The 23,660-nt window shown below is 37.2% G+C and overlaps 1 protein-coding gene across 1 annotated transcript; it reads right to left on the bottom strand.

Moving 5' to 3' along the window:
• Positions 1–8,319: 8,319 nt before the first annotated feature.
• On the bottom strand, positions 8,320–13,204 carry CHB3 (DNA-binding family protein). The gene is made up of 7 exons (XM_079059302.1): positions 12,668–13,204; positions 11,286–11,836; positions 10,519–11,172; positions 10,011–10,177; positions 9,559–9,926; positions 9,278–9,474; positions 8,320–9,051 (listed from the first exon to the last, which is right to left on the bottom strand). The coding sequence occupies exons 1-7, from the start codon at positions 13,116–13,118 to the stop codon at positions 8,680–8,682; spliced, it is 2,760 nt and encodes a 919-aa protein (XP_078915428.1). The 5' UTR covers positions 13,119–13,204; the 3' UTR covers positions 8,320–8,679.
• Positions 13,205–23,660: the final 10,456 nt, after the last annotated feature.

The raw sequence follows: 23,660 nt of genomic DNA on the forward strand, positions 1-23,660 counted from the left end.
GTAACTCTTCGGGGAAAACATCCCGAAAGTCCTGAACAACGGGCACACTGCCTACATCCTTCGTGATCTCTACCCTTGTATCCGAGACATATGCCAGAAATCCCGTACAACCCTGCTGCAGGAACCTCCTAGCCCTTGAAGCCAAACAGAGGGTCGGTCCCTGCGATGCCCTATCACCATGTATCACCAGTTCTCCCCCACTTGGGTTTCGAACCCTCGCCAACTGATTCTCGCAGTCAATCATGGCCCCGTTGGCCCCCAACCAATCCATTCTGATAATCACCTTCAGCCCTCGCAACGGTATCGGGACTAGGTCGACTCGAAATCTCTCACCAAGTACATTCAGGACACAGTCCCGATACACCCTCGTAGCACTAACGGTGCGGTCATCCGCAATCTCCACCTCGAGCGGGGAATCCAAAGTTCCCAGCGCTTCTTGGAACTTCTTGCTAAGCGCAAGAGATACGAACGATCGGGTTGCACACGAATCAAACAAGACATGAGCAGACATACCATTGACCAAAAAGGTCCCTATACAAGCATATAATGCACATAAGCAAAACAGATACATAGAGCAGGGAAGAATAATCACGTACCAGCTACAACGTCTGGCGCTGCGCGTGCCTCTTCGGTAGTCAGCTGAAATGCACGGCTCTTCACTGCTGGAGCTTCCTCCTTAGCAGGGCGTCCATCGGTAATCCTCATTGTGGCGGGCGCAGGCGCCGCCACCGCTCCTCCTCCTCCCTGCAACTTCGGACAGTTGACCCGCTTATGGCCGGTCTGGTTGCTGTGAAAACAGATTAAGCCCTTCGCGGGGCAGTCCCTGCTCATATGGCCCTGTTGGCCACATGCATAACATCCCAAACCTGCGATACGGCAAGCTCCATTGTGTACCCGACTACACTTGGCACATCGGCCCCGACCCTGCTGACCCTTGCTGGAAATGTCTGACGTCTTAGGCATCTTAGCCTGTCCTACTGCTGCCTGAGCCTGCTTAGGCTTCCGCTTCGTGAGGGATTCCAACTCCATTTCCTGTTCCCGGGCCTTCTCCACCATTTCATTTAGCGTCTTACACCCCTTAAAGCTCACAAACTCCCGAATATCGTCCCTCAGCATGGAATGATATCGGGTCTGCCTCATTTCCTCATCGGTAGCGTATTGCGGAATCAACAAAGCTTGTTCCCAAAACTTGGCGGTGATTTCCGCCACAGTCTCGGTGGTCTGCTGCAAATCGTGAAACTCTCGCACTAAACGTTGCACCTCAATGGGTGGTGCAAACTCCAGATCAAATCGCCGAACAAACTCGACCCACGTCATCTCAGCCACCCCGGCTGGTCCCACCTATCTGGTAACCTCGCCCCACCAATCTCGGGCTCTGTCTCTCAGCATGCAAGAAGCAAACCCAACCTTTGCCACATCCGGGCAAGAATTCGTGCGCTGGGCGTTTTCGATATCCGCCACCCAGCGTCGACTGACAATGGGGTCCCTGACCCCGAAAAACTCTGGCGCCCCACACGCCTTGAACTCCCGAAACGAGAGAGTTCGGGCCCCCAACTGGCCCGCATCAATCTCAGTCCTGAATGATCTGAGTCTCTCCTCCATGATCTCCATTATGCCCTCCTTAACCGTCCCGAAAATGACTGGGGTAGTGTCAAGGATGCCCCTTGTAACCTCGGCAGCAATAAGCTCGCGCAGCCTCTCATCTATGCCGTCTGTGGTGTCACCCGATCCATTCCTGGATCCAGATCCCGATCCTGATCCTCCCGCCCCAAAACGTGTCACTACCATGCTGAACTGGAATATCATAAATCATAACAATCAGGATTTTCATAAAACGGATCTCTCCACACCGGCCCTCCGTGAAGTTGTCAGATCTAACATTGGCTTGGGTACAGGTCCTGTGCTTCTAGTAGTACGGGCCCAATACTACCTTCCACACCTACCTGTACCTTTCCCCAAGGCTCGGCCTGATAATTCCAATTCGTCCCAAATAAACCATACGCTACCAACCACCGCGTAACCCACATCCTAGACTGTTCTAAGATTTCCTCTACCCACATCAACAGACCAATCATCACAGGTTGCCTTTATGCATGTAAATTATACACAAAAGAGGATCAAATAGACTTTCGAATAAAATATTCTACCCTAGGACCACAACCAAACAAGGAACAGGAAGTAAGGCCAAATCGATCATTCTAAGGCTATAAGCTCCTATCCGTATATAATTTTAAAAGCATACACATAGCAAATTCCATACAATCATCCAAGTTCAAATATCAAAATAGCATTACTAGCATATTGGGGATATACTTACTTGGCTCGGCTGATCACGCGCGTTGCACTCTCATCTTTTCCTTCTTTCAACAGCTTTTTATGTTATTTTTGAAAAAAATTTACCTTTTCCTTATAACACATAATTGAAATTGGCCATTGGAAATCCCATATGACCTTATATATAACAATGTATATACTAGTGTTGTTAATTGTAACGACCCAAATTTTACAAAGAAAATTTTCATTTTTAATTAGTCAACCATTTCCATAAAACATAAAGATTCCAATAATCGTTTTCAAAACCATCAACATTACAACATTATTATTTTCAAAACATCAGAGTGTCCCCCAAACCAGATCGGAAAAGAGAGATATAGTGCATGCCGCATCATCACGCCTTGCCTTTACCCTTGGACTCTAAAGTACCTGAAACAAATCCACAAACGGTAAGCTGAAAGCTTAGTGAGTCCCCCAGAGCATACCCCACACAAACCACATAACATATTAGCTATAGATCTATCTCTACCACATATCACATGTCAATTAGCTATGATGCTATCTCTACCGTTAGCCACAAAGGCTATCTCTACCATCAGCCATAAAGGCTGTCTCTACCATTGGCCATAAGGTCGTCTCTACCATTAGCCATACGGCTATCTCTACCATTAGCCACAAAGGCTATCTCTACCACATATCATACACAAATACATATCACACCTCTACATAACAAGTAAACCAACTATCGCAAAATGGGCCGACCTTGGTGCCTTGGACACATTGGTATGGTGAGAAGACTCACCTCTCAAAGGCTGAACTGGCAAACTGGATTCAGGTATGCCTGTGCTGCTCTTCCCAAACTGTTTATAATCAATGAGTAAATATCTCAGCATAGTCCCATAAATACCCCCAGGGTCAACCCTGGTTAAAGTCAAAGTCTATAGTCAAGGTCAACAATCCATATTGACCTTGACTCGTCGAGTACAATCATTCACTCGTCGGGTTCCCTGCTTAACTCGTCGACTCGCCGAGTCACCCGAGGGACTCGTCGAGTTCCTTGGTGTTTACGGCCGTAAACCACCAACCGTACCCCTTTGACCGTAAACCCTTGGCCGAACACCCTTGGCCGTACACCCTTGGCCGTAAACCCTTGGCCGTAAACGAGAAAACCCTCTCGACTCGCCGAGTCACTTGCACAACTCGTCGAGTTCTCACGTAATCGGTTCCTTCCAGTGGGATTTAAGGTTTCAAACTTCAGATCCATACTCTCCTAGTGAAGATATCACGTAAATTTGCAAACTTTATGTGCATGCATAGCCTCACATGGCCATAACACCAAAACTAACCTTCAAACAAGGTTCTTATGCATGGAGAGGGAATGAGTTCAATAAAAGATGCAACTTTATGATATTTGGGGCCTAAGAAGGTCCAGATCTGGAACCATATCCTTGTGATAGGTCCAGATCTAGGCTTGCTTCTATTTCCTCAAAGTTTGGTCATGAACTCCCAATTAGAATATAGACTTAAGGTAACAGATTCATACCTCAATTTGATGCCCAAGACGAACTAGATGCTAGATCCAGTGTTTTCCCCTTGATTCTTCTTCTCCAAACTTGGATTCCTTCCCAAATTCCCAAAATCAAGCTCTAAAATGCACACACTTCACACACTAGGGAGTTTGCGGTCGTACACGGTCTCTTATGATGCTAAGGGAGGCTACAAGAGCATTTAATGAGGCTTATATAGGGGCAAACCCAAAAATTAGGGGTTTCATTAAACATCGCTGACTCGTCGAGTCAGCCTTCTGACTCGCCGAGTCAGCCTTCTGACTCGCCGAGTCACTTCCGATTCGTGCCCCTGAAATACGACCCTACTCGACGAGTTGAGCTCCCAACTCGCCGAGTCCATGCATGAAACTTTTCCATTAGCAAGTTTCCAACCATTACTCAAACCAGGTGTTACATTAATATATATATATATATATATATATATATATATATATATATATATATATATATATCGAACATACATTGTTGTTATTTGATGTCCATTTGACAAATAATATATATATATATATATATATATATATATATATATATATATATATATATATATATATATATATATATATAGTAATCACCCCTTTAATTGTTTATAATTATGTTTTATACTCGTAATTATATAGTTGCACCCGATTTAGAAATATTGTGGCATTTCCATCTTTAAAGTTCACATCAATCATATTGGACCTTTACATCATTTCCGATATACATTACCAATAACAGAAATCATGTCGAAATCAATAGTTAGGTTTCGCGATTAACTATTTCAAAATGTCTGATTTTTTGACTTTTATAAATATTTTTAATAAAATCATTTCAAGTATGAAATTAAATATTGGACTATAGTCTGAGTCCAAAAACGTTCTCAAAATTTCCATCCGAGGTGTACAAGTCCCTCAACGGATAGAAACGGTTTTAGTAGATTTAAGAAACTCAGTATTATACTGCTTTGGATTCTTAAAACGGTCGTATCTTTTACGTACGAACTCCATTTTGGACGTTCTTATATTTTCGGAAACAAGGAAACATGTACTACAAGACTAGAATGTTTACTTTGTTCACAACTTGCTTAATACGAAATTTTAGTTTTTCAGACGCATTAACTAAGGTTGCAGTTTGAGTTGATTGATTCGTTTGAGATTTTCCACAATTGGAAGTTTTATATTAGATGAAATGAACTCATTTATTTTACATTAGATGCACTAAAACTCAATGAGTCAAATTACAAAGAGATTTACTATGAATTTACCGTCCACAATCTTTGACCTAAATTCCGGGATGTCACATCTATCTTCATGAAAACAACCATTCCGGCAAATGGAGATCAAACCTTTGGCCAATTTGAATGACGAACAGTGTAAGAAAAGGATTCGTGCAAGTAACAGTTGAAGAAAAGGATATGGGTGAAAACGTAACCCCTTCAAATTTGCAAAAATGACATTTCAAACCATAAAATTACAAGTACAAGCCCTTTATATGCAAAAAAAAAAGAGCTACGAGAGACTATTTAAACAAATATACTAAAGTTTGTTGGGCTACAGTGACAATAACTCTTATGTTTATCAGGTTTAAACTCGTATACTATATGGTTGATATATTATAAAAATTAGGTGTAAGACCCATGTATTACATGAGTTTATTTAAAAGAAAAACTAAATACAAAATTCTAAGCATTTGAGAAGTTTGTATTTATAAGAAAAGTGAGAAAATATTGAATTATAAAAATTAAAGTATTTTTTTTCCATTTAAATTTAAACAAATAATTTAGATAAATAAATAAAAATAATTAATGAATCTTTAGTTTAGTAATTTTGAAATTAGAAGGAAAGTTCATTAATGAAATTGATATGCATTTATTATTGCATTTAAATACTATTTGGAATTTAATAAAATGAAAAAAAAAAATCATAAAATGACATGTGGAATAAAAATTAATTTAAAAAAACCACAAATTTACATGTGGCAAAATAAATGAGAATGTGACATGTGGCAAAAAGATCTTTATTTATTAGGGAGGATTATAAAAACTTTGGATAAACTATGGGTAACCACCACAAACATAAATGGTAGTATAATGCTTAAATAAGGAAAAAATATTAAGAAAGAACTTGTAATTGAAAGCCTTTTATAAAATGGAAGGTATGCACTTCTATTTTTTGCAATTTTATGACCAAATTGACAAAAAAAGTCAAAATTGTCATTTTTATAAAAACAGTTATACTTCGATTTCAATTTATAAGAGTTTTATATCATTATTTCTTAGTCTTCAATTACAGTTTCAAATTTATTATGTAGTTTTCTTTAGAAAATCCTTCTCTTTCTTACTTTTTGATATAAAATCATATAATAAATAAGAGAAATTAAATATCTTTATTTTCTTCCTACTTATCTTTTTATCTTTGTGAAATAGTAACAAATGTCACATGTTAATAAAATTTGTTGGTGATTAGGGTTTAGGCTCAAGCCCTTTAGGGTTTAACTATTATGTTTTAGGTATTCTCTATATATTCTTATGTAATTGTCTTTTGAGGATCAATCAATTTACTATCTAACATGGTATTAGAGCTCTAGATTAAAACTCTGCTGCTGACCACAACCCACAGCCATCGCCTTCCGCCTCCGACGACCTTCTCTAATAGTTGTCGGAGGTGCCTTCATAATGTTCCATATTTTTCATTTTCTTCTCTTTTCCGCCTAAATAATAAAACAACCATTGGCACCAAACTAGAACTCTTTCATCGGTTTCTTCCACTGCCTCGTCTACTTCTACCTTTTCCTCAGATGACCCCCTGAACCTTCTGTCTCCTCCTCGGCTGGCCATTTCTTCGGATCTCTTTTTCGATTCAGCCTCTTCTGATGTTGTTGTTGCCAATCTTGTCGGAATTGGCTCCGTCCGCCGCAACTTGAGCCCTCTTTCTTTCTCGTTCATTTTCTCCGGACTCCTCTGCCGATGGTTACATGATCATCGTTGTCACCGCCAATCTTCTCTTTTTCTACAATGAAATTACCTATGGCTGTCGCTTGTTCTCCGACAAGCAGTCGATGTTAGCCGCCATTGTTAGAGCTCTACCACAGCCGATGCCGCTATATTCATCTAGTTTTTATGTTTCTTCTTTTGTTTATTTTTCCAGTTTAATCGTCTCCACCCGATCAAACTGCGGGGGGATGTTAGTGATTAAGGTTTAGGCCCAAGCCCTTTAGGGTTTAGCCATTATGTTTTAGGTATTCTCTATATATTCTTATGTAATTGTCTTTTGAGGATCAATCAATTTATTATCTAACAAAATTAATAATATTTTAAGATATTTGTCATCATTTTATATGGATAGGAAGATAAGTAGCAAGAAAAATAGGAGGATATTAAATTTTTCAATAAATAATTTTCCCTAAAAAAGAGTTGTAATCAATTTTTAAACCTTAAAACGGAAACATTCATACGCCAAGTTTACCCTATGTAGACGCTTATTTTAATAATTACATAAATGGTGAGGTTAAAATATAACGTATCGTGTAGTAAATTTGATTAGTGTGCATGACTTATTACTTAGACGCCGGTTCAATCCCACGAAAGATAATTTCTTTTTAATTTAGTTGCAATGTTAGGGTATTGCTTATTTACATTAAGTATTAAATATTTAGCTCTATTATTATCACAGTTTATGTGAGTGATATAACTATAATCAGGTAATTTGTCATAGTACAATGCTATTATGGGAACAAATAAAAGTAAAATGTTATAAAAGAAAGTAAAATCGATCCATTGGATGGGTATAAACTTGTTACTTAAAAAATCCCCAACCATATAGTTTTGAACAGGTATAACACTTGTTACTTAACAAATTAAAAAAAAAAAAGTTTTGGACAGATATAACACTAGTTTTATAACGAACAAAGACCAAAAGTGCAACAAAATTTTGCCACATAGACTGTGTAGTGCAGAAAAAAAAAGAATAAAAAAAATCCCCAACCATTGAATTTGGAAATGTTCTGATGCCATTTTTAGTTATAGCTTTTCAAAAGCTTTTAGCTATTTGGAAAACCCATTCACAAGGTTTTTATAATTTGAGATGCGAAATTTTTATAAACGTCACTCAAACCACTTATTGCTCTTATATATTTTGTCTCTTACACTTAATAATATTTCATTTTAAACCTTAATTTGTATTTACAGATAAAATGTTTATTATTTCTTGACTACTTATTCTATTTTATTAAGTATATATAAAACAAAAATGAATATATATGTAAAAAATATAATATGTATTTAAAAAGGACAAATTAGAAAAAAAAATGGACGATGATAAACTTGTTACTTAAAATAAAAGAAAAATATATTAAATTGAGTTTTTCATGTAAGATTTTTAAAATAAATGTTGGTGAAAATATTATATAAAAAAGTAGGGAGCATTTTATAAATTATCCATTGGAGATATTCTAAGAGCAAGAAACTAACAAAACAGTTCATATTTTCAAACGTCAAACAAAGCAAAAAATTCATGGCTTTTAACAATTAAAGTACACTAAAATACAACTAAAAATGAAAAAGTATCCACAACCAAACATACAAATACCTACCCAGACCTTAAAAAGTTAACAAAGACACCCTTCTAGTTCCAAAACACACACTTACAATCCCTCTATATCTACACAACATTAAACATTAAATATTAAAAAACCATAATCCAAAATAATAATAAAAAAAACTCATTAACATTAACATACCACCTCTAACATTAGAAACCCAAGATTTTAATTTCCACCATAGTCCTTTGTAACTCACTAAAAACTTGTTAGAACTTTCGTGTGGTACAACACAATGCCAAATTACAATTTTGCCCTCCCCTCACTTCATTCCAACCGACGACGGGTTTCCGGCGACTGTGGGAGGCGGCGGTGGAGGTGGCGTTGGTGCCATCGTCATGGGTCTTGAAGGTGGCGGTCTTTGAGGCGGAGTCATGGTCATGGGATTTGTCATTGGATTTGGATTTGGATTTGGAGGTCTTTGTGTTGGATTTGGAAATGACATTCCTGCCCTTGGTGGTTGTGGGATGGGCCTAGCGGCGGCGGTGGTGGATGACATCCCCAAACGGGCGGCAATTATTTGGGCACGTTCATGGTACAGTCTTTGCTTTGACCGTTCTAATTGGTCCCTTGCCCGTGCCACCACACCATCCATTTCCGTGAAGAAAGCCAACTTCGTTTCCAATTTCTGCAACTGCAATGTAAAAAGACGTAAATGCCCTTCTTATCCTTACTATTGAACAAAATGGAATCACAAAAGAACGTCTGTTGTCCTGTGTTTGACATGCATTGGACCGAGACTGATGTCAATGGGACAAACTGAAAAATATTTGTCCCACCTAAAAAGGTCGAATTAGGACTTGTGTGTTTATGTAAAAAGACATAAATGCCCTTATCATTGAAAATAGTATAAATTTTACCTGTTTTTCTATCAATGATGTGGCAAGTTTCCGAATCTGGTCTTCTTCCTGATCTGCAAGTAATTTTGCCTTGACTGCTGCAGCTGAGATGGCAGTGACAGCTGCACGTGTCATGTTAAGGATATTTTGGTCATTTTTAGTTTCTGCCTCTGGTGCTTGTTTCTTCACATTCTTACACTCTTTTGCTTCTGCCTCCCCTACATCATAAATGAACATTGCCAATCAATTAAATAAAAAATAATCTTTTAATAATCATTGTAAGTTTTGAAGAAATGAAATACCTGAATTTTCTGTGTTTTCAGCCATTGAAGTATCATAATTAGGTTCATGAGGCTCTGTCTTCTCTGACATCTCCTCATCTTTTGGAACACTTTCATCAGAATCTTCACACGCTTTTTTAGAATTTGAAAAATTCTCAGCTTCAGATTTTTGCTCATTACTTTCTTCAACAACAACCGATTCCTTACCTTCCTTACCTTTCTTTCTTCGTGTATTCTTTCCTTTTTTAGAAACCACCGCTTCTGTTGTAACCACCCCATCTTCCTTTTTTTCATCAGCAACCACCAATCCCTTCTCTTTTTCATTTCCATTTATACCCTCCTTGTCAGAATCAGTTTTTTCTTTCGAATCCTCTTCCTGTACATCATCTCTGCATAATATATAACCTTTTAATGTCAGTTTAAATTTGTAAAAAGTTGAATTAAATGGAAAATTACGGAAATGCCCTTTTGACCTCTCGGTTTCTTCTGGTTTCTTCTTCTCATCGATAGGATCTTCAATAACAAACGAATGCCTTGCAGACAGTTGCAAGCCAGTGGCCCCACTTGACACGGATTTCAAAGAATTTCGGGCTGTTGCTGTTGCAATGTTGGGGTCCACTAATCGAGTTAAAAATGCTGCCTGAAAAAATAAAAATCAGTTTTTATTTGTTACATAAATCACAAATTGTAATTCGGTATTTTTATATAATGATAAATATGTAAGATTTGTTACTTGTAAATTATTTGTAAACCATATTTGCATAAAATGTGTGTTGAATGTGTTTTTTTATTTAATAAAATGGTTGTTTTGATAATATGATAATTAATTATATTTGAATAATTTATTTTGGTTATAATTGCCTAAATATATGATTTATAAAGTTATTGTAATAAAAAATATGCAAGTCAAATCTGTAAAAAGCTAAAATTACAAAGGGTATTTTTGGAAAACTTTAAAACTAAGAAACAAGAATAACTTACCATTGCCATGACAGGGTTACCAGCATCAGCAAAAGAAAGCTTCTCATCAATGGAAGAAAGAGACCCCACAACCTCAAAAGCTTCTTTCAATGCTTTCACTGCAATATCCACACCATTTTCTTGATTATCTTTCAAATTCCCAGGAATCACTGATTCCGAAACCTCCATTGGAGAGGAATCATCAGGAGGCGAATCATCATTCTCCACCAATGCTTTCGACTCCTCAGTTTCTTTCACATCAACAGAATCACTGATTCCATCCACATCACCTTCCACTTTCTCATCATTTTCATCAACTTCTTTCTTTTCTTCATTCTCATTACAACTTTCATCTTTCTTCAAATCCTTCTCCTTATGACTTGAATCATCATCATCTTCATCATCACAATCGCGAAAAGTATCTTCAATTGGCATTTGAACAAAGTGTAGAATACATTGGGCTTTGGTTTTTGTGGCCACATGTTCAGCAATCTCATTCCAGTTTTCACTAAAGAGTTCCAAAGCTTCTAGAAGAAGTAGTGTCTCTTGATCTGTCCATTTCCCACTACTTGTAACAGCAGCATCAGCAGGCTCCATGAGGATGAAATCAGATGGTGACATGTCGGAATCAAACTTTCCAGCATTGAAGCATTCAGTACATAAGTCATAATCTGCCTGCCTAACAGAATTTGGTCAACAAAAAGCACATAACTATGATAATAATAACATAAAGATGATGAAATTACAATTATTAACATTGAAATAGAAATCTAAAAGAAACAACAGACCTGTTTCTGACAATGGTAACGTTTTCTAGAGCAATCAGCTGCACATGAATTACAGTGATACTCAACAGAAGGTCCTTCAGGCTGCAATGATTCATCAGCTATGATTGACTCAGGCAACCTGGATGTGACAGCTGGCGTTGCAAAACTACTCCTCGGGACAGCTGGCGTACACAATTGCTCCACTTCAAACTCATATAATTTTTGTATTAATGAATTTACTTTCTCAGCTTTTTCAGCTTTTTCAGCTTCTTCAGATTCTTCAGCATCAGCCATGGAGGTAGGGAGATCTGTCTCAGGGAATGGGTGATAATTGATCAAACCCCAATAGTCTAGAAACTCCATTACTTCTTTCTTGGCATCTAATTCTCCAACTGAGATTTCAGAAAGATCTTTTTCTTCTAATTGGGTGTTGGGATTTGTGTGAAATTTTTTCATAATGGAGTTACGTATCTCCATGTAGATTTCAGGAGTCCGATTCTCCAACTTTCCATTGAAGAAAGAAGGCAATGCTCTCTCCTCTAATGGATGAAATTTTGTCCATGAGAACCAACCTATGAAAGTCTTTGTGTCAGTTTGCAGTATGTGTATGACAATTTATATGGATCAAGTCTATTTATTTCGTTTAGGAATTAGGAATATTTCTATGCTACAATGCTATTCTTAATAACAATAAAGCAAACTGGAATGTCTTTAAGAAATAAAGTATGTAACAGCTTAAAGAATCCCAGTTCCCAAAATGGTTATTAATCGGCAATGTCCAATACAGAAAGTCCCAAGACTACATTGATTCCAGTATGTACTAAAAGAAGAGCCTGATTTTGCATATCCTTTTTGCTAATTCTAACAAATTATAGGTTTATAGTGAACATATCTTAGCAGCATGTCCAACGCTAATGCCAAAAGATAACATGTTCATGCCCTTAAATCATAAAAAAGTTATCTCTATTCTCTACTGGCTGTCAGATAAAGATTGTTAATGGCAACAAAAACGTTTTTCTCAACTCAAGTATGACTATATCTCTGAGTTAAGATGTCTATGCAAAGAAGTTCTATTCATGATTTTGTAGGATGGCCTGAATAAGATAAAGCTAGGTATATTGCAATAACGATACCTATACATCCATCCTGAATTATCTCGGTTTATCTTTCATATTAAGGTTCGTAAATTTGAAAATCATGATCATAATGCTGCATCATTTCGTATCTACTGAATCTAAGAAACACAATATTCTCTGCAACTTCAACTACAACTACAACTTGGGCTGATCATGCATTTTTAAAATTTAACAAAGCAAAGGCAATAACATTTAGCTGCAAACAAACTAAGCATGCACACAAAGGAATACGATTATAAGTGATTTGAACAAGCTACATTTACTTACCAGAAGAAATTGGTGCAACATGGGCATTAGCATCACGCGACTTTAAGTCGTCATATTCAGCTTCTATCTTCAATTCCAACGCCTCCCAAGCTTCTTTTCTAGCAATCAACTCCTCCTCCACCTTCGCCGCCACCGGCGTGGACAACATTGAACCTTCTCCTTCGCCATTTACAATCACCGCGTCCCAAAATGCCGTGGAATCGGTGTAATTTGGTTGTAGGCGAGCTCTGGTGCACGGTCCATTGTGGATCGGAGGGAACAGTACTGGGGAGGGTTTCTCTCGAGTTTGACGCTTCGAAGACGACGGAGGCGGAGTGGATGTGATGCTGTTGCTAATATTCGAGGCTTTCCTCTTCAAACCTCCGCCTCTTCTCCTTGAAGATGGTGGCTCAGCCGACGATTGTAGTGCCGTTTCGGTGGCGGTCGCCGGTGAATTGTGCTTTTCTTCCATATTTAGGGCTTGTTTGGGAACGCACACTGAAGACTCGTCTTCGAAGATCTAAACACCAACATTTCCTTTTGATGAATTATTCTGTATATCGCGGCTCAGAATTATTAAGGTGTTCTTGGGCAATCTGTACCTTTAATAGCAACTACATCTGGATCCGACGGTAATAAGAAAATCTGAATAATAGCTATAGTGAATTACAAGTGCTTTCTACGTTTCTTTGTTTTTCAGTTTTGGGAACTAAGCTTTTATTTTTACAATTTTGGTCGTTAATGTGTATTTTTCTTTCAATTTTGGGATCTTTGATTTTTCCCATCTAAAAGTATCCATATGAGATTTTTCACCACAAAAAGCTTATGGAAAGTAACAAAGTGAACAGCGGTGAATCTATGATTAAAATTCAAGTGTCCGGGTACACAACAAATGGGTTGATATTTATTTTTTATTGGGTTCCAAACTAAATAGGGTACACAACAAATGGGTTGATATTTATTTTTTATTGGGTTGGACTATAATAATAAAATCTAAACCAAAATACTATTAAATATAATACCAAAGACCAACCGTAGTTCTAAAAATATTATTAGTTAATATCTTACGATTATTCATGATGAGGTTTCATATTCATATTTATAAAATAGGGAAATCTCTAATAAAGTACTAATATTTTGGACCAATTTACGGCTTAATCCAAACTTTTATTTTTTAAACAGAAAAACCCTGATTATTTTATATTTTGCTCAAATTAACAAAATAATCCTTATTTTTTTCAACGGAAAATGACAGATTATCGTATAAAATTAGATAATCGAGACTTTTCTAGTTCAAAAAATAGATGTTGGGATTAAACCGTAAACTGGCCCAAAATATTGAGATTTTATATGAGATTTCCCTATAAAATAACATATAAGTGCATCGTTGTTAATACTATCTAACACATATTTCTCAATATGACACTAGATAATCATTCATAAATTAATCACTCATCTTATTGCATAAATCGTTCTTTATCAACTTCATTGTAAAATGTGTTCGTTCCACGATGGATGTTGCAACCGCAAAACCAATGCTAGTTTTAGTAGAAGATATATCATTAGATATATTATATGCTTGTTTGTTTCGACCATCATCTTTGTCAAGTTTCTAAATCCTTTCAATTTATTAAACACTCCATCTCCACGTATATCTATAATATAATTTTTAAGATTTGCTCTGTGTCACACCCCCGGCCGAAGCGGCGGAACATGTCGGGCTGTGCGACTTAGTTCATGGATCACAAACATATTGAATGTACATCACAAGTTACAGCAATAACAACATTGCAATCACATTCTACTTTAAGGTTTGAATACAATGTTCATACAAATACTAATAATAAGTTCATGAAATTGCCTTAACAAGTAGGAAGATATAACAAAAACTAAATAAAACTAGATTGCCCGAAATTCATGAACATTTCTTCTGCTAAAAGTTGGTTCAATGATCTTCTAAGAATACATGTAGTTTAAGAGTCAATACAAAGGTTGGTGAGAGTTACATGTTTTCTGCTAACCGCAGTAAAGATACTTTTAAAAAGTTTGAAAAGTATTTCTTTTGTAAATAAAATCATGTTTCGGAAGTGTTTGATAAAATGAGAAATTGAATCCATGGTTTCTAGATAAATAAACCAGTTAATATTTATAGTGATTCCTATAACCGAGCTATGTGACTAGATATAACCTCTTGCGACGCTTCATTCGACGTCGTGGATAGAGACTAAAGATAATTATCACCCGCTTCGATTGATCCGTCGTGGTTGTAGCTAGCAACCACAAGTGGGGGTGTCAACCCATATAGATTTATACAAACGTATCTCGCTCCGAGAATTAACGGTTATAGCAGAGAGGGTATACTAAGTGGTTTACGTGTAGACCATTACTCAAGTGGGGTAATCTTTATCATGAATAGCTAAACTTTAATAATCACCACGCATTTGCTTTTTAAGATTTAAATATATCATCTCAAAGACAATGCTCATGAATGGTGGTTTCCTTTCGTGTGAATTCCTTTTTGTGAATATGGACCCCCTAAAACACTCATGTTGTACTTATTGTGATTTCTTATTGTGAACATGGATTCTTATTGTGAATATGAATTATTATTGTGAATATGGAAAATGCAAATGACCACAGTGCCAACAAACGACACCACCAAGTCTGCCTATGATATGAAGATCAATAAAACACTTTGCTGATACAACCATCTACTCCGTCCTAGCAGCGAATCTCCCCCATCGTTGACATGGGCCTCGTATAACTTGAAGTTATAAGGATCTGTTGCACCCCCACCGAGAAACAACCGTAATCTCCGAAAGAAACTACTCGCCCCCTCCCCTTGGTCATCCGCCGCTTTGTGCGGGTACACAACTAGTAAAATGTACAAGGATATTTAATTTCTTTTAATTTATTATAGTTATAAACAGATGATGTAAGCAGCAAATGTTGATAAATGTATAATTATAGAACAAACAATACTTCATCAAAAACATATAATATATAATTTTATCATTAACAGATAACAGATAATTTTATATTGATAGATAGCTGATAATTTTTATAATTCATAATCTTTTCCATTTTAATTATTTTGACAATTTACATTCCAAATGGAAAATATACAAAGAAATGAAATAATCATTTCCATTTTATATATCTTCTATTGACCGACACTTAATGGCTAGATCACTTATTTAGTACAATTCTTTATCATAATATATTTAAGGCTTAAATTATAGATATATCCATATAATAAAGAACTTTTAAGAGATAATGACTTAAAAATGTAATATATTTTTTGATTTTTTAATATTTAGTCACTGAGTTTTTTTTTTTTTTTGTCCATATTTTTCCATTGAACTTGTTGAACCGTTCAAAAAACATCATTATGACCTATCGGAGGTTTAGCCAGTTTCCGGCGTATTTGACAGCTCCGACAAAGCTCCAATCATCTTCTCCGGCGAGCCTCCGGCGTTCAAAAATTTTCCGGCGAAGATGAACACACATACATAAACATCACATCGGTTTCAGATTCAAGGTTTTTAGTATCTTTTTCTTCTCTTTTCTCATGAACTCAAGAACTCTAATAAACATCAGATCTGTTACATAAAAATCAAATTTGTTCTCTTTTCTCATGGGCATGAACACATAAACAAATCTAAAAATCGACTTAAAAAAAAAGAGAAGAGAGAAGTGTATGTGTGTTGTTCCAAAATCGAGCATGAACACATACACATATATTAAAATCGTTCCAAAGCTTGAAGATCATTTGATTTCAGATCTGATGTTCAAGCATGAACACATACACACAAACACTTCTGGAGCTCGTTTGATTTGAGATCTAAAAATCGCTCCAAAGCTTTTAGGAAAAATATGATCACGATGAAGGAGATGGGTGGTGCTCTAGGGGTCAAGTGGCGCATCTCAGGGAATAAACCCATAAATTATTTGAGTTCTTCATCTTGATGTCTATTTTCAGATATGATGAAGAACATAAACACACACACACACATGACCACACACTAATTTCATAATTGATTTCATAACCTAGGTGTCTAGAACAAAATATTTTCAAGAATTGGTGAAGTACTCGGATTTGCAGATCTGATGAAGGAGTCAGATTTTTAAATCTAATGAAGATTTTCAAGAACCCGTGTCATCTATATGTCTGACTTCTTGTACATGTTTGCAAATGAGGTGTGTTTGTTCATATGCATTTGTTTGAAGAACAAACCCATAAAAAGATGAACACGAACACACACTCAGAAATCGTTTTTATGTGTTTGGGTTCATCACAATTTTTGTAATCATCATGATTTCTGATGAAGAGAACATGAACTGAGTTCTGATTTTCATCACAGTTCTTTGCCTCATATCTGATGCTTTAATAGAGTTCAAAAATTTGGATCTGATGTATGTGTGTTCTTAATATGAAAATTAAATATGAGTGTGATGTGTGTTCTAGATATGAAAATCGAAACCTTGCTTGTGTGTTACAACTTGCCGGAGAAAACATTGTTGGCTGGAGAAGATGATCGGAGCCTTGCCGGAGAAGATGACTAAAACATCATCGAAACTGTCAATACGCCGAAAACCGGCTAAACCTCCGATAGCAGGTCATAAGTGTTGGGATTTTTGTGACATCCCCAAATTCACGGTCATTTTAAAAATTTTATTTACGCTTATTTTAAAATCAGAGTAACCTTTTAAATAAAAGTGTTGCGGAATTTGTTCCCAGAAAAACATGATAAATATGTTATCAAAGCATTTCCGAAGAAATTTATTTTATTCATTTTAAAACTTTGGGATGTCACCGTCAATACAGAAACATAAGCATAAACAGAACTTACATTCATTTACACTAGTGATCTACACCTCTTTAATCTCTCAGTGTAGTGTAGCTTTATATCGATACATGTGATACAAATAAACTGAGTGGGTCAGGTTGGGAAACCAGGTGAGTACATAGGGTTTTCAACCCACAATAATATAATTATGTTTAATCATTAAAGAATCAACCCAATTACCCATCACCATTATCTTATTTATGTCTTAAGGATCTACCCTAAGAATCATTTATCATTCACTCATTCAGTCCTAACGATTGTCCTAAGGAGTAGGCATGAAGTCAATCATTGCCAATGACACAGATGTCAATATTATCTATTAAGCACAGCTGCCAATATTATCATCTAGGCGCAACTGCCAGAATTGTGACATTCTCTATTAGGTGCAACTGCCACGGTTATGATGTTCTCTATTAGGCGTAGCTGCCGATACTATCCTTAGAGCGCAACTGCTAGGATGTTTAGAGTACATCGTAGATCAAAACATCTACAGGTTGTGGCGCAGCTGCCAATGCTCATCTATAGGGTACTAGGTCCATTGCTGCCAATGTTCACCTATAGGGCACTATGTCCATACTGTCAATGTTCCTCTATATCAGCTTTCATCCCTCATCATTCATCTACCCATGTTTTACCCAACATATTTTGTAGATATAAAATACATATACAGTTTAAATCATTTAAAACATGTATAAAATCGTTCATCCAGCATAGATAGTAAGTATATAGATAATATGTACACATAACACGTAATTTATATAAAATACTTCATATCTATGTGTAAGATGAAAGTAACTATGCACTCACTTGTTAAAGTGATGATTCCAAACTCGGACAGCGCTTCGCTTCTTAACTATAAGGTCCTGAAAAGGATCTTTACCAATGATCAAGCAACAAACAATCATAATATAAGTAGAAGAAGAAAAGAAATCAAGCTTGCACACGTTTATAGCATAAAAACGTCTGGTACAACTCGATAGAATGAACCGTGAACACTATGGCATCAACAACTGGACAAAGACCTACAACTCCTCTATATATACTCGACTTGGGCCGCAAACTGGGTTTACGACCGTAAACGTGTGTATGGCCGTAAACTCACTATCTGACCGTAAACTCCTAAACAACACCAAAAACTCACTTAAGACTCATAATGAACTATTACAATGAAAGCCTAGACCAAACCATTAACTGGACCCTTCAATCTCCCCCTTGGTTTGGTGCTAGCTTGGACTCATTTTTTGTCGATCACCAGCACATCAGATTTTCCCATAGCTCCATTCCACATCTCCTTCTCGATAATCTCAGCAACCATCGAAGTGTACTCCTTTGCAGCGGACTCAAAAAAGTCTTCAGCCACCTTGATCTAATGAATGGAGAGCTGATGTATATCCCACCTACCAAATTGAAGCAGATCCCTCTTGTCATACAAACAGATACAATCGTCTTTAAGCTTGATGACAGCAGAAGCTGTAGTTTCATCAAACACCCAGTATTGCATGGATGTGAGAGATCCATCTGGATGATTTTGAAGAACGGAAATCTGCTTTACTTGAGCAGTAGCGGGCCACATCACTGGCCGAAGTGGCTGATTTGTTTTGGGATCAATGACGCTAGGGTAAGTCTTGATGATAGACTCTGCAATCTTCATTGAAGGAAAGCCCTTAGCCACTTGATCTTCCAAAAATGTCTTGAACCGAGTCGCCATGGGATTGTTTGATGGATTTGAGAAAGGAGCATTAGACAGCTCCGTAAGATCAACCCTAGTAAAAGAGTGAAAATCATGAGCATCTTTGTACATTTCAGTATTGCCGCTCTTTCTTCTCACGATCCACATGTTCATAGTGTCATGGAATCCCCACGAAATGATCCATGACCTATCACCATAAACGTCTCTGAAACGATTTTCTCCCAGATCCGTAAAGGTGATCTTTGATTGATCCCATGGAGCATTGCGATTTGAGCTCCTTTTGAATAAAAATTGACCCTTTTCAGCTTACTTGGCCAATTTAGCACGTTTCAATGCCACTATACTCGGAGCCTGCGCCGGTTCCTTGTCAAAACGATCAACAACGGTGGTTGTTCTTGTAGGTTGTGGAACTATGGGAGCATCTTGATCAGGAAGATAGATTTTTGGCTCATCGACAGATGACTTGAATTTGTCGCCAAAATCTTCTTCCAGCTTCTTCTTTAGATCGTAGTAGCTGACGGTCAATAAGCCAAAATGTGTCTGAAGATCAGTAATCTGCTTCGTCTTCAGAGCTTTATCTTCAATAAGTTCGGCAACTTGAATATTGAGCTTTGCATTTTCAGTCTGAAGGTCTGCAACCTTGATATCCAGCTCAATATTTTTCTGATCTAAATCAATATTTTTCTGATTCAGAGCATCGATCTCCTTCTGAAGTCCAAGTATTGAAGGATTCTCTTCTCCTGAGCTGCCACCCCCAATAGAAATTTCTTTGCCACGTGAGGGAGGCGTTGTGAATTGTTCTTCGGCCAAATGCCTGGCTAGCCTCACAGAAGCAGCATCATGGTCTGGCCTGGGAGGAGAGAAACCTGTGGGGAAGGAAGAGCCACCAGCTTCATAGAAGGTGCTAGGACCTTCACTGACGAGTTCAGATGAAACAATGGCAGGAGTAGTTGTTGGTGGAGTTGTAAAGCTTTGAAATACACCCGAATCAGGAATTCCCTGTCTAGGGTCAAGTCTTCGTCTTTTTGATGGAGGTTGAGAGGCCTGTGTAGTTGTGCGATCACTTTCCAGTGGCTCAGATGTAGGTGGAACAACATCAAGGGGAGGAATCCCTAACACTGTCACCATAGGAATTGCTATTTCTGCCATTGGATTGGTAAGAGGAGGCGTGGCTTCAAGAACGTCTTCATTTTCCCTTATCTCTATTGCTGGATGAGCAACTTCATCGATATTGTCAAGTAGCGTGTTGAGGTTTTCACCGGTCATGAAGTCTTCATTACTACCAAAATTTAAAGGAATTTCATCGTTATCGAACGCTATGAGATCGAGGTCTTCATACAAATCAGTCTCCGTTCCACTTTTAGAAGACCCCTCATTATAATCACTTTGGACCTGAACAGATGTCAGTTCATGTTCCTCAGCTACTTGTGCATTAGGAGTTGGAGTTTCTTCTTCTTCAGCACGATCTGACACTGTAATAACATCATCTTCCGAAATGACTCTCTCAGAAGAAGTGGGCTCAGATGACATTTTGTCTGACGTTCCATGAGATTCGGAGGATTCTTTTATCTCAGCAAATTTTCCGAATTTCACAAGAGGATGTAATCCTTGGAAGACGACCTTGCCCTTTGCGATTCTGCTTAATAAGACCAACAGTGTGAGGGCCCAACGACTTCATATCTAGTGTGTCTCCCTCTTTGACCATCTCCGGAAATTAGGTGTCAATGAACAGCTGAATGAACCTAGGATACAGCAAGAAAGAATCTCTGGTCTCCCGGCTTATAGCATTGATGTTTACTAAGAACTCATCAAATATGAACTTTGAGAAGTTGAATTTGATACCAGTAGCCAGTGATACAATTGCCCCTGTGTTCCTGAGCGAGATTTCATCAGCACCTGATCTTCTGCCCGAGATACAGCTCACAAACACATGAGCCAAGAATCTCCAGTAGGGTGGCAGAAGCTTTTTCACTGTGGGAGGATAGATGCCTTCATACCCCATCTTCTTGAGAATCTTTTGCACATCTTCAATCCCGATTTCAATAGGAAAATCAGGTTGATCGTTAATCATCAATGTTTCTCTGATGTACTGCTCAGTGATCATAATCTTGCATCCTTTAACCACAGCTTCAACGGTGACTACTCCATTGTCTCTTGTCATCTTAGCAGTCTGCCAGAACTCCCTGACAATCTTCTGATAAATGAATGGGTTCACAGTAATGGCAAAGGCTAGGCAACATTCTCTCAGCCTGTAAATCATCGATCTGAAATCTCCATGAGCAGCAGGAGGATCATCCAGTACAATAGCCAAGTTATGCATGTCAGCAAACTTCAAACTCGCCATTGATCTGCACTAAAACAGGCCAAGTAAGAAAACAAAATATGTGAGCAGTTAAAGCTTTAAGTTCTCTTAATTAATCAATTTCATTTTGGCCTTAAAAAAAATTTGATCAAGATTTTTGAGTTTACGGTCAAACATGGTCAAAATAAGTTCACGGTCCAAATTGGGTTTACGGTAAAAAATGGTCAAAATGGGGTTTACGGTCCAGATTGGGTTTACGGCCGTAAACCCATTGTAGTGATCTCCTGACCGTAAACTGAGTTACGGTCGTAAGCTCCAAAAGGAGTTTACGGTCGTAAAATTCTAGACCGTAAGCTCCGACCGTTTACGGTCGTAAGCCCTCCCTAAACCGTAACGCCGACGAACTGAAAAACCTCGATTAATCCCCCAGTTTCAGTCGAATCGATGAACAAACACCATTTCCTCAGTCGGTTTTAGCATACCTTTGATGTGGACTAAACGATTTTGCAAAAACACACGAAAAATTTTCGAGGATGAGAGAGAGTGGAGAGAGTTTACGGCCGTAAGAATGAAAAATGAGGTGGAAAGGGTTTACAGCAGTAAACTCCACCTTTTATACCCCTTTTGAATTTTACCTGTCTCCCACACAGTATAAGGCACAGTCCAAATCCCAATTAAATTTTCAAAAATAAAACCTTTTGAGGATTTTAAAATTAAAGTAAAATTAAAATTAAACTAAAAATAAAATAAAATAATTTCTAAAATTTAAGAATTAAAGAATTTAAAAAATTAAATTTTGACAATTATAAAAATAAAATAAAAATAAAATAAAAATAAAAATAAAAATGAGATAAAATAAATACAAACAAAAATTTATCTTAAAAATCACTGAAAATAATCTTGTGATACTGGGATCAAAGTTGTTAGACAGCCTTAATCCACTTGTCGGTACCTTTATCTTCACGTCTTTGTCTGGTCGATCGTCGGTATTGTGGTCCACTTAAACCCGAAAAATTATGACAGAATTAGGACATACCATTAGTTACAAGACAAAGTGATCCTAAGTTCCTAGATAATATTTCTTAAGGACCATTCAGCTGAGGACGACCAGGGATATTGTTGTCCACCTAAATTGAGCAGCGAGATCTATAGACAATCTGTAAGTGTTCAATTTTAATTGTACTGGAACATGTTTCCCGCTTCCTGATATGCTCCAGTAATCAAGGACTTCCAGAATACTCCTTACATCGGGTGAGCAGACAATTATTAAGAGAGAAGATAGATTTAGAATGCATATGCTATACACCCAGGTCGGATCTCTTCCAATCACGTAGAGGGTGAAACATATGACTAACTGAAGTTTTAGAGGGATTGAGAAAAAGAACGATGCATATACTGTGTACCAGGTCGGATTGTGAATCACGCAAAGGAGACAGTATATGGCTAACAGATAGAAAGAATTGCATAGATAGAGGATGCAGAGAAATAGAGTTGCATATGTTACAGTCCAGGTCGGATCTCTCGATCACGCAAAGGAAGCAACATATGACTGACAGACAGATAGAGAGAAAACAATCTTCTACAAACCTAATTTATCGGAATTCACGAGTCACCCCATCAATACCGGAATTAAGGACAGAATCCGCACATCGAGGAAAAGTTAATCCACGGTTCCAGATACAGGTTCTTTTAATGTGACCAGTAGATTCCCATATTTATCTCCCTGCTCAACCTATCCAAGCGTCGTATTGTCAGGCTAAACGGATCTAACTAGGTCAAGATCTGTCAAGTCTATGAATTCCTTACGTTCAACTCTGCCTAGTCATGTCCATTTAGAATCTTTCGTGCATACCAGCGCATCAAACACAGAGCATAGACAATTTAATTTTGGGCACGTTACGTAGACTCAGATTGCCCGTTATCACTTGATAATATCACTTCCCAGTACCATATCAACAAGCAAAACTGTTAGCAACAATATTTTTGATTTTTCTGAATTTTTAATGTTTTTGGATTTTTGAATGTTTTCTGAAAAAAATAAAACAGAAACAAAAAGGTTTTTGGATTTTTTTTAATTTTTCAATTTTTTTATTGGTTTTTGTTTATTTCTCCCCCTAAATTTGTGCATGGGTGAGAATGAAATCACTAAAATGCGCAAATTTAAACTAACCT

This window comes from Lactuca virosa, chromosome 7 (assembly GCF_052849685.1).
Source record: "Lactuca virosa cultivar CGN04683 chromosome 7, Lactuca_virosa_CGN04683_v6, whole genome shotgun sequence".
NCBI classification, from domain to species: Eukaryota; Viridiplantae; Streptophyta; class Magnoliopsida; order Asterales; family Asteraceae; genus Lactuca; species Lactuca virosa.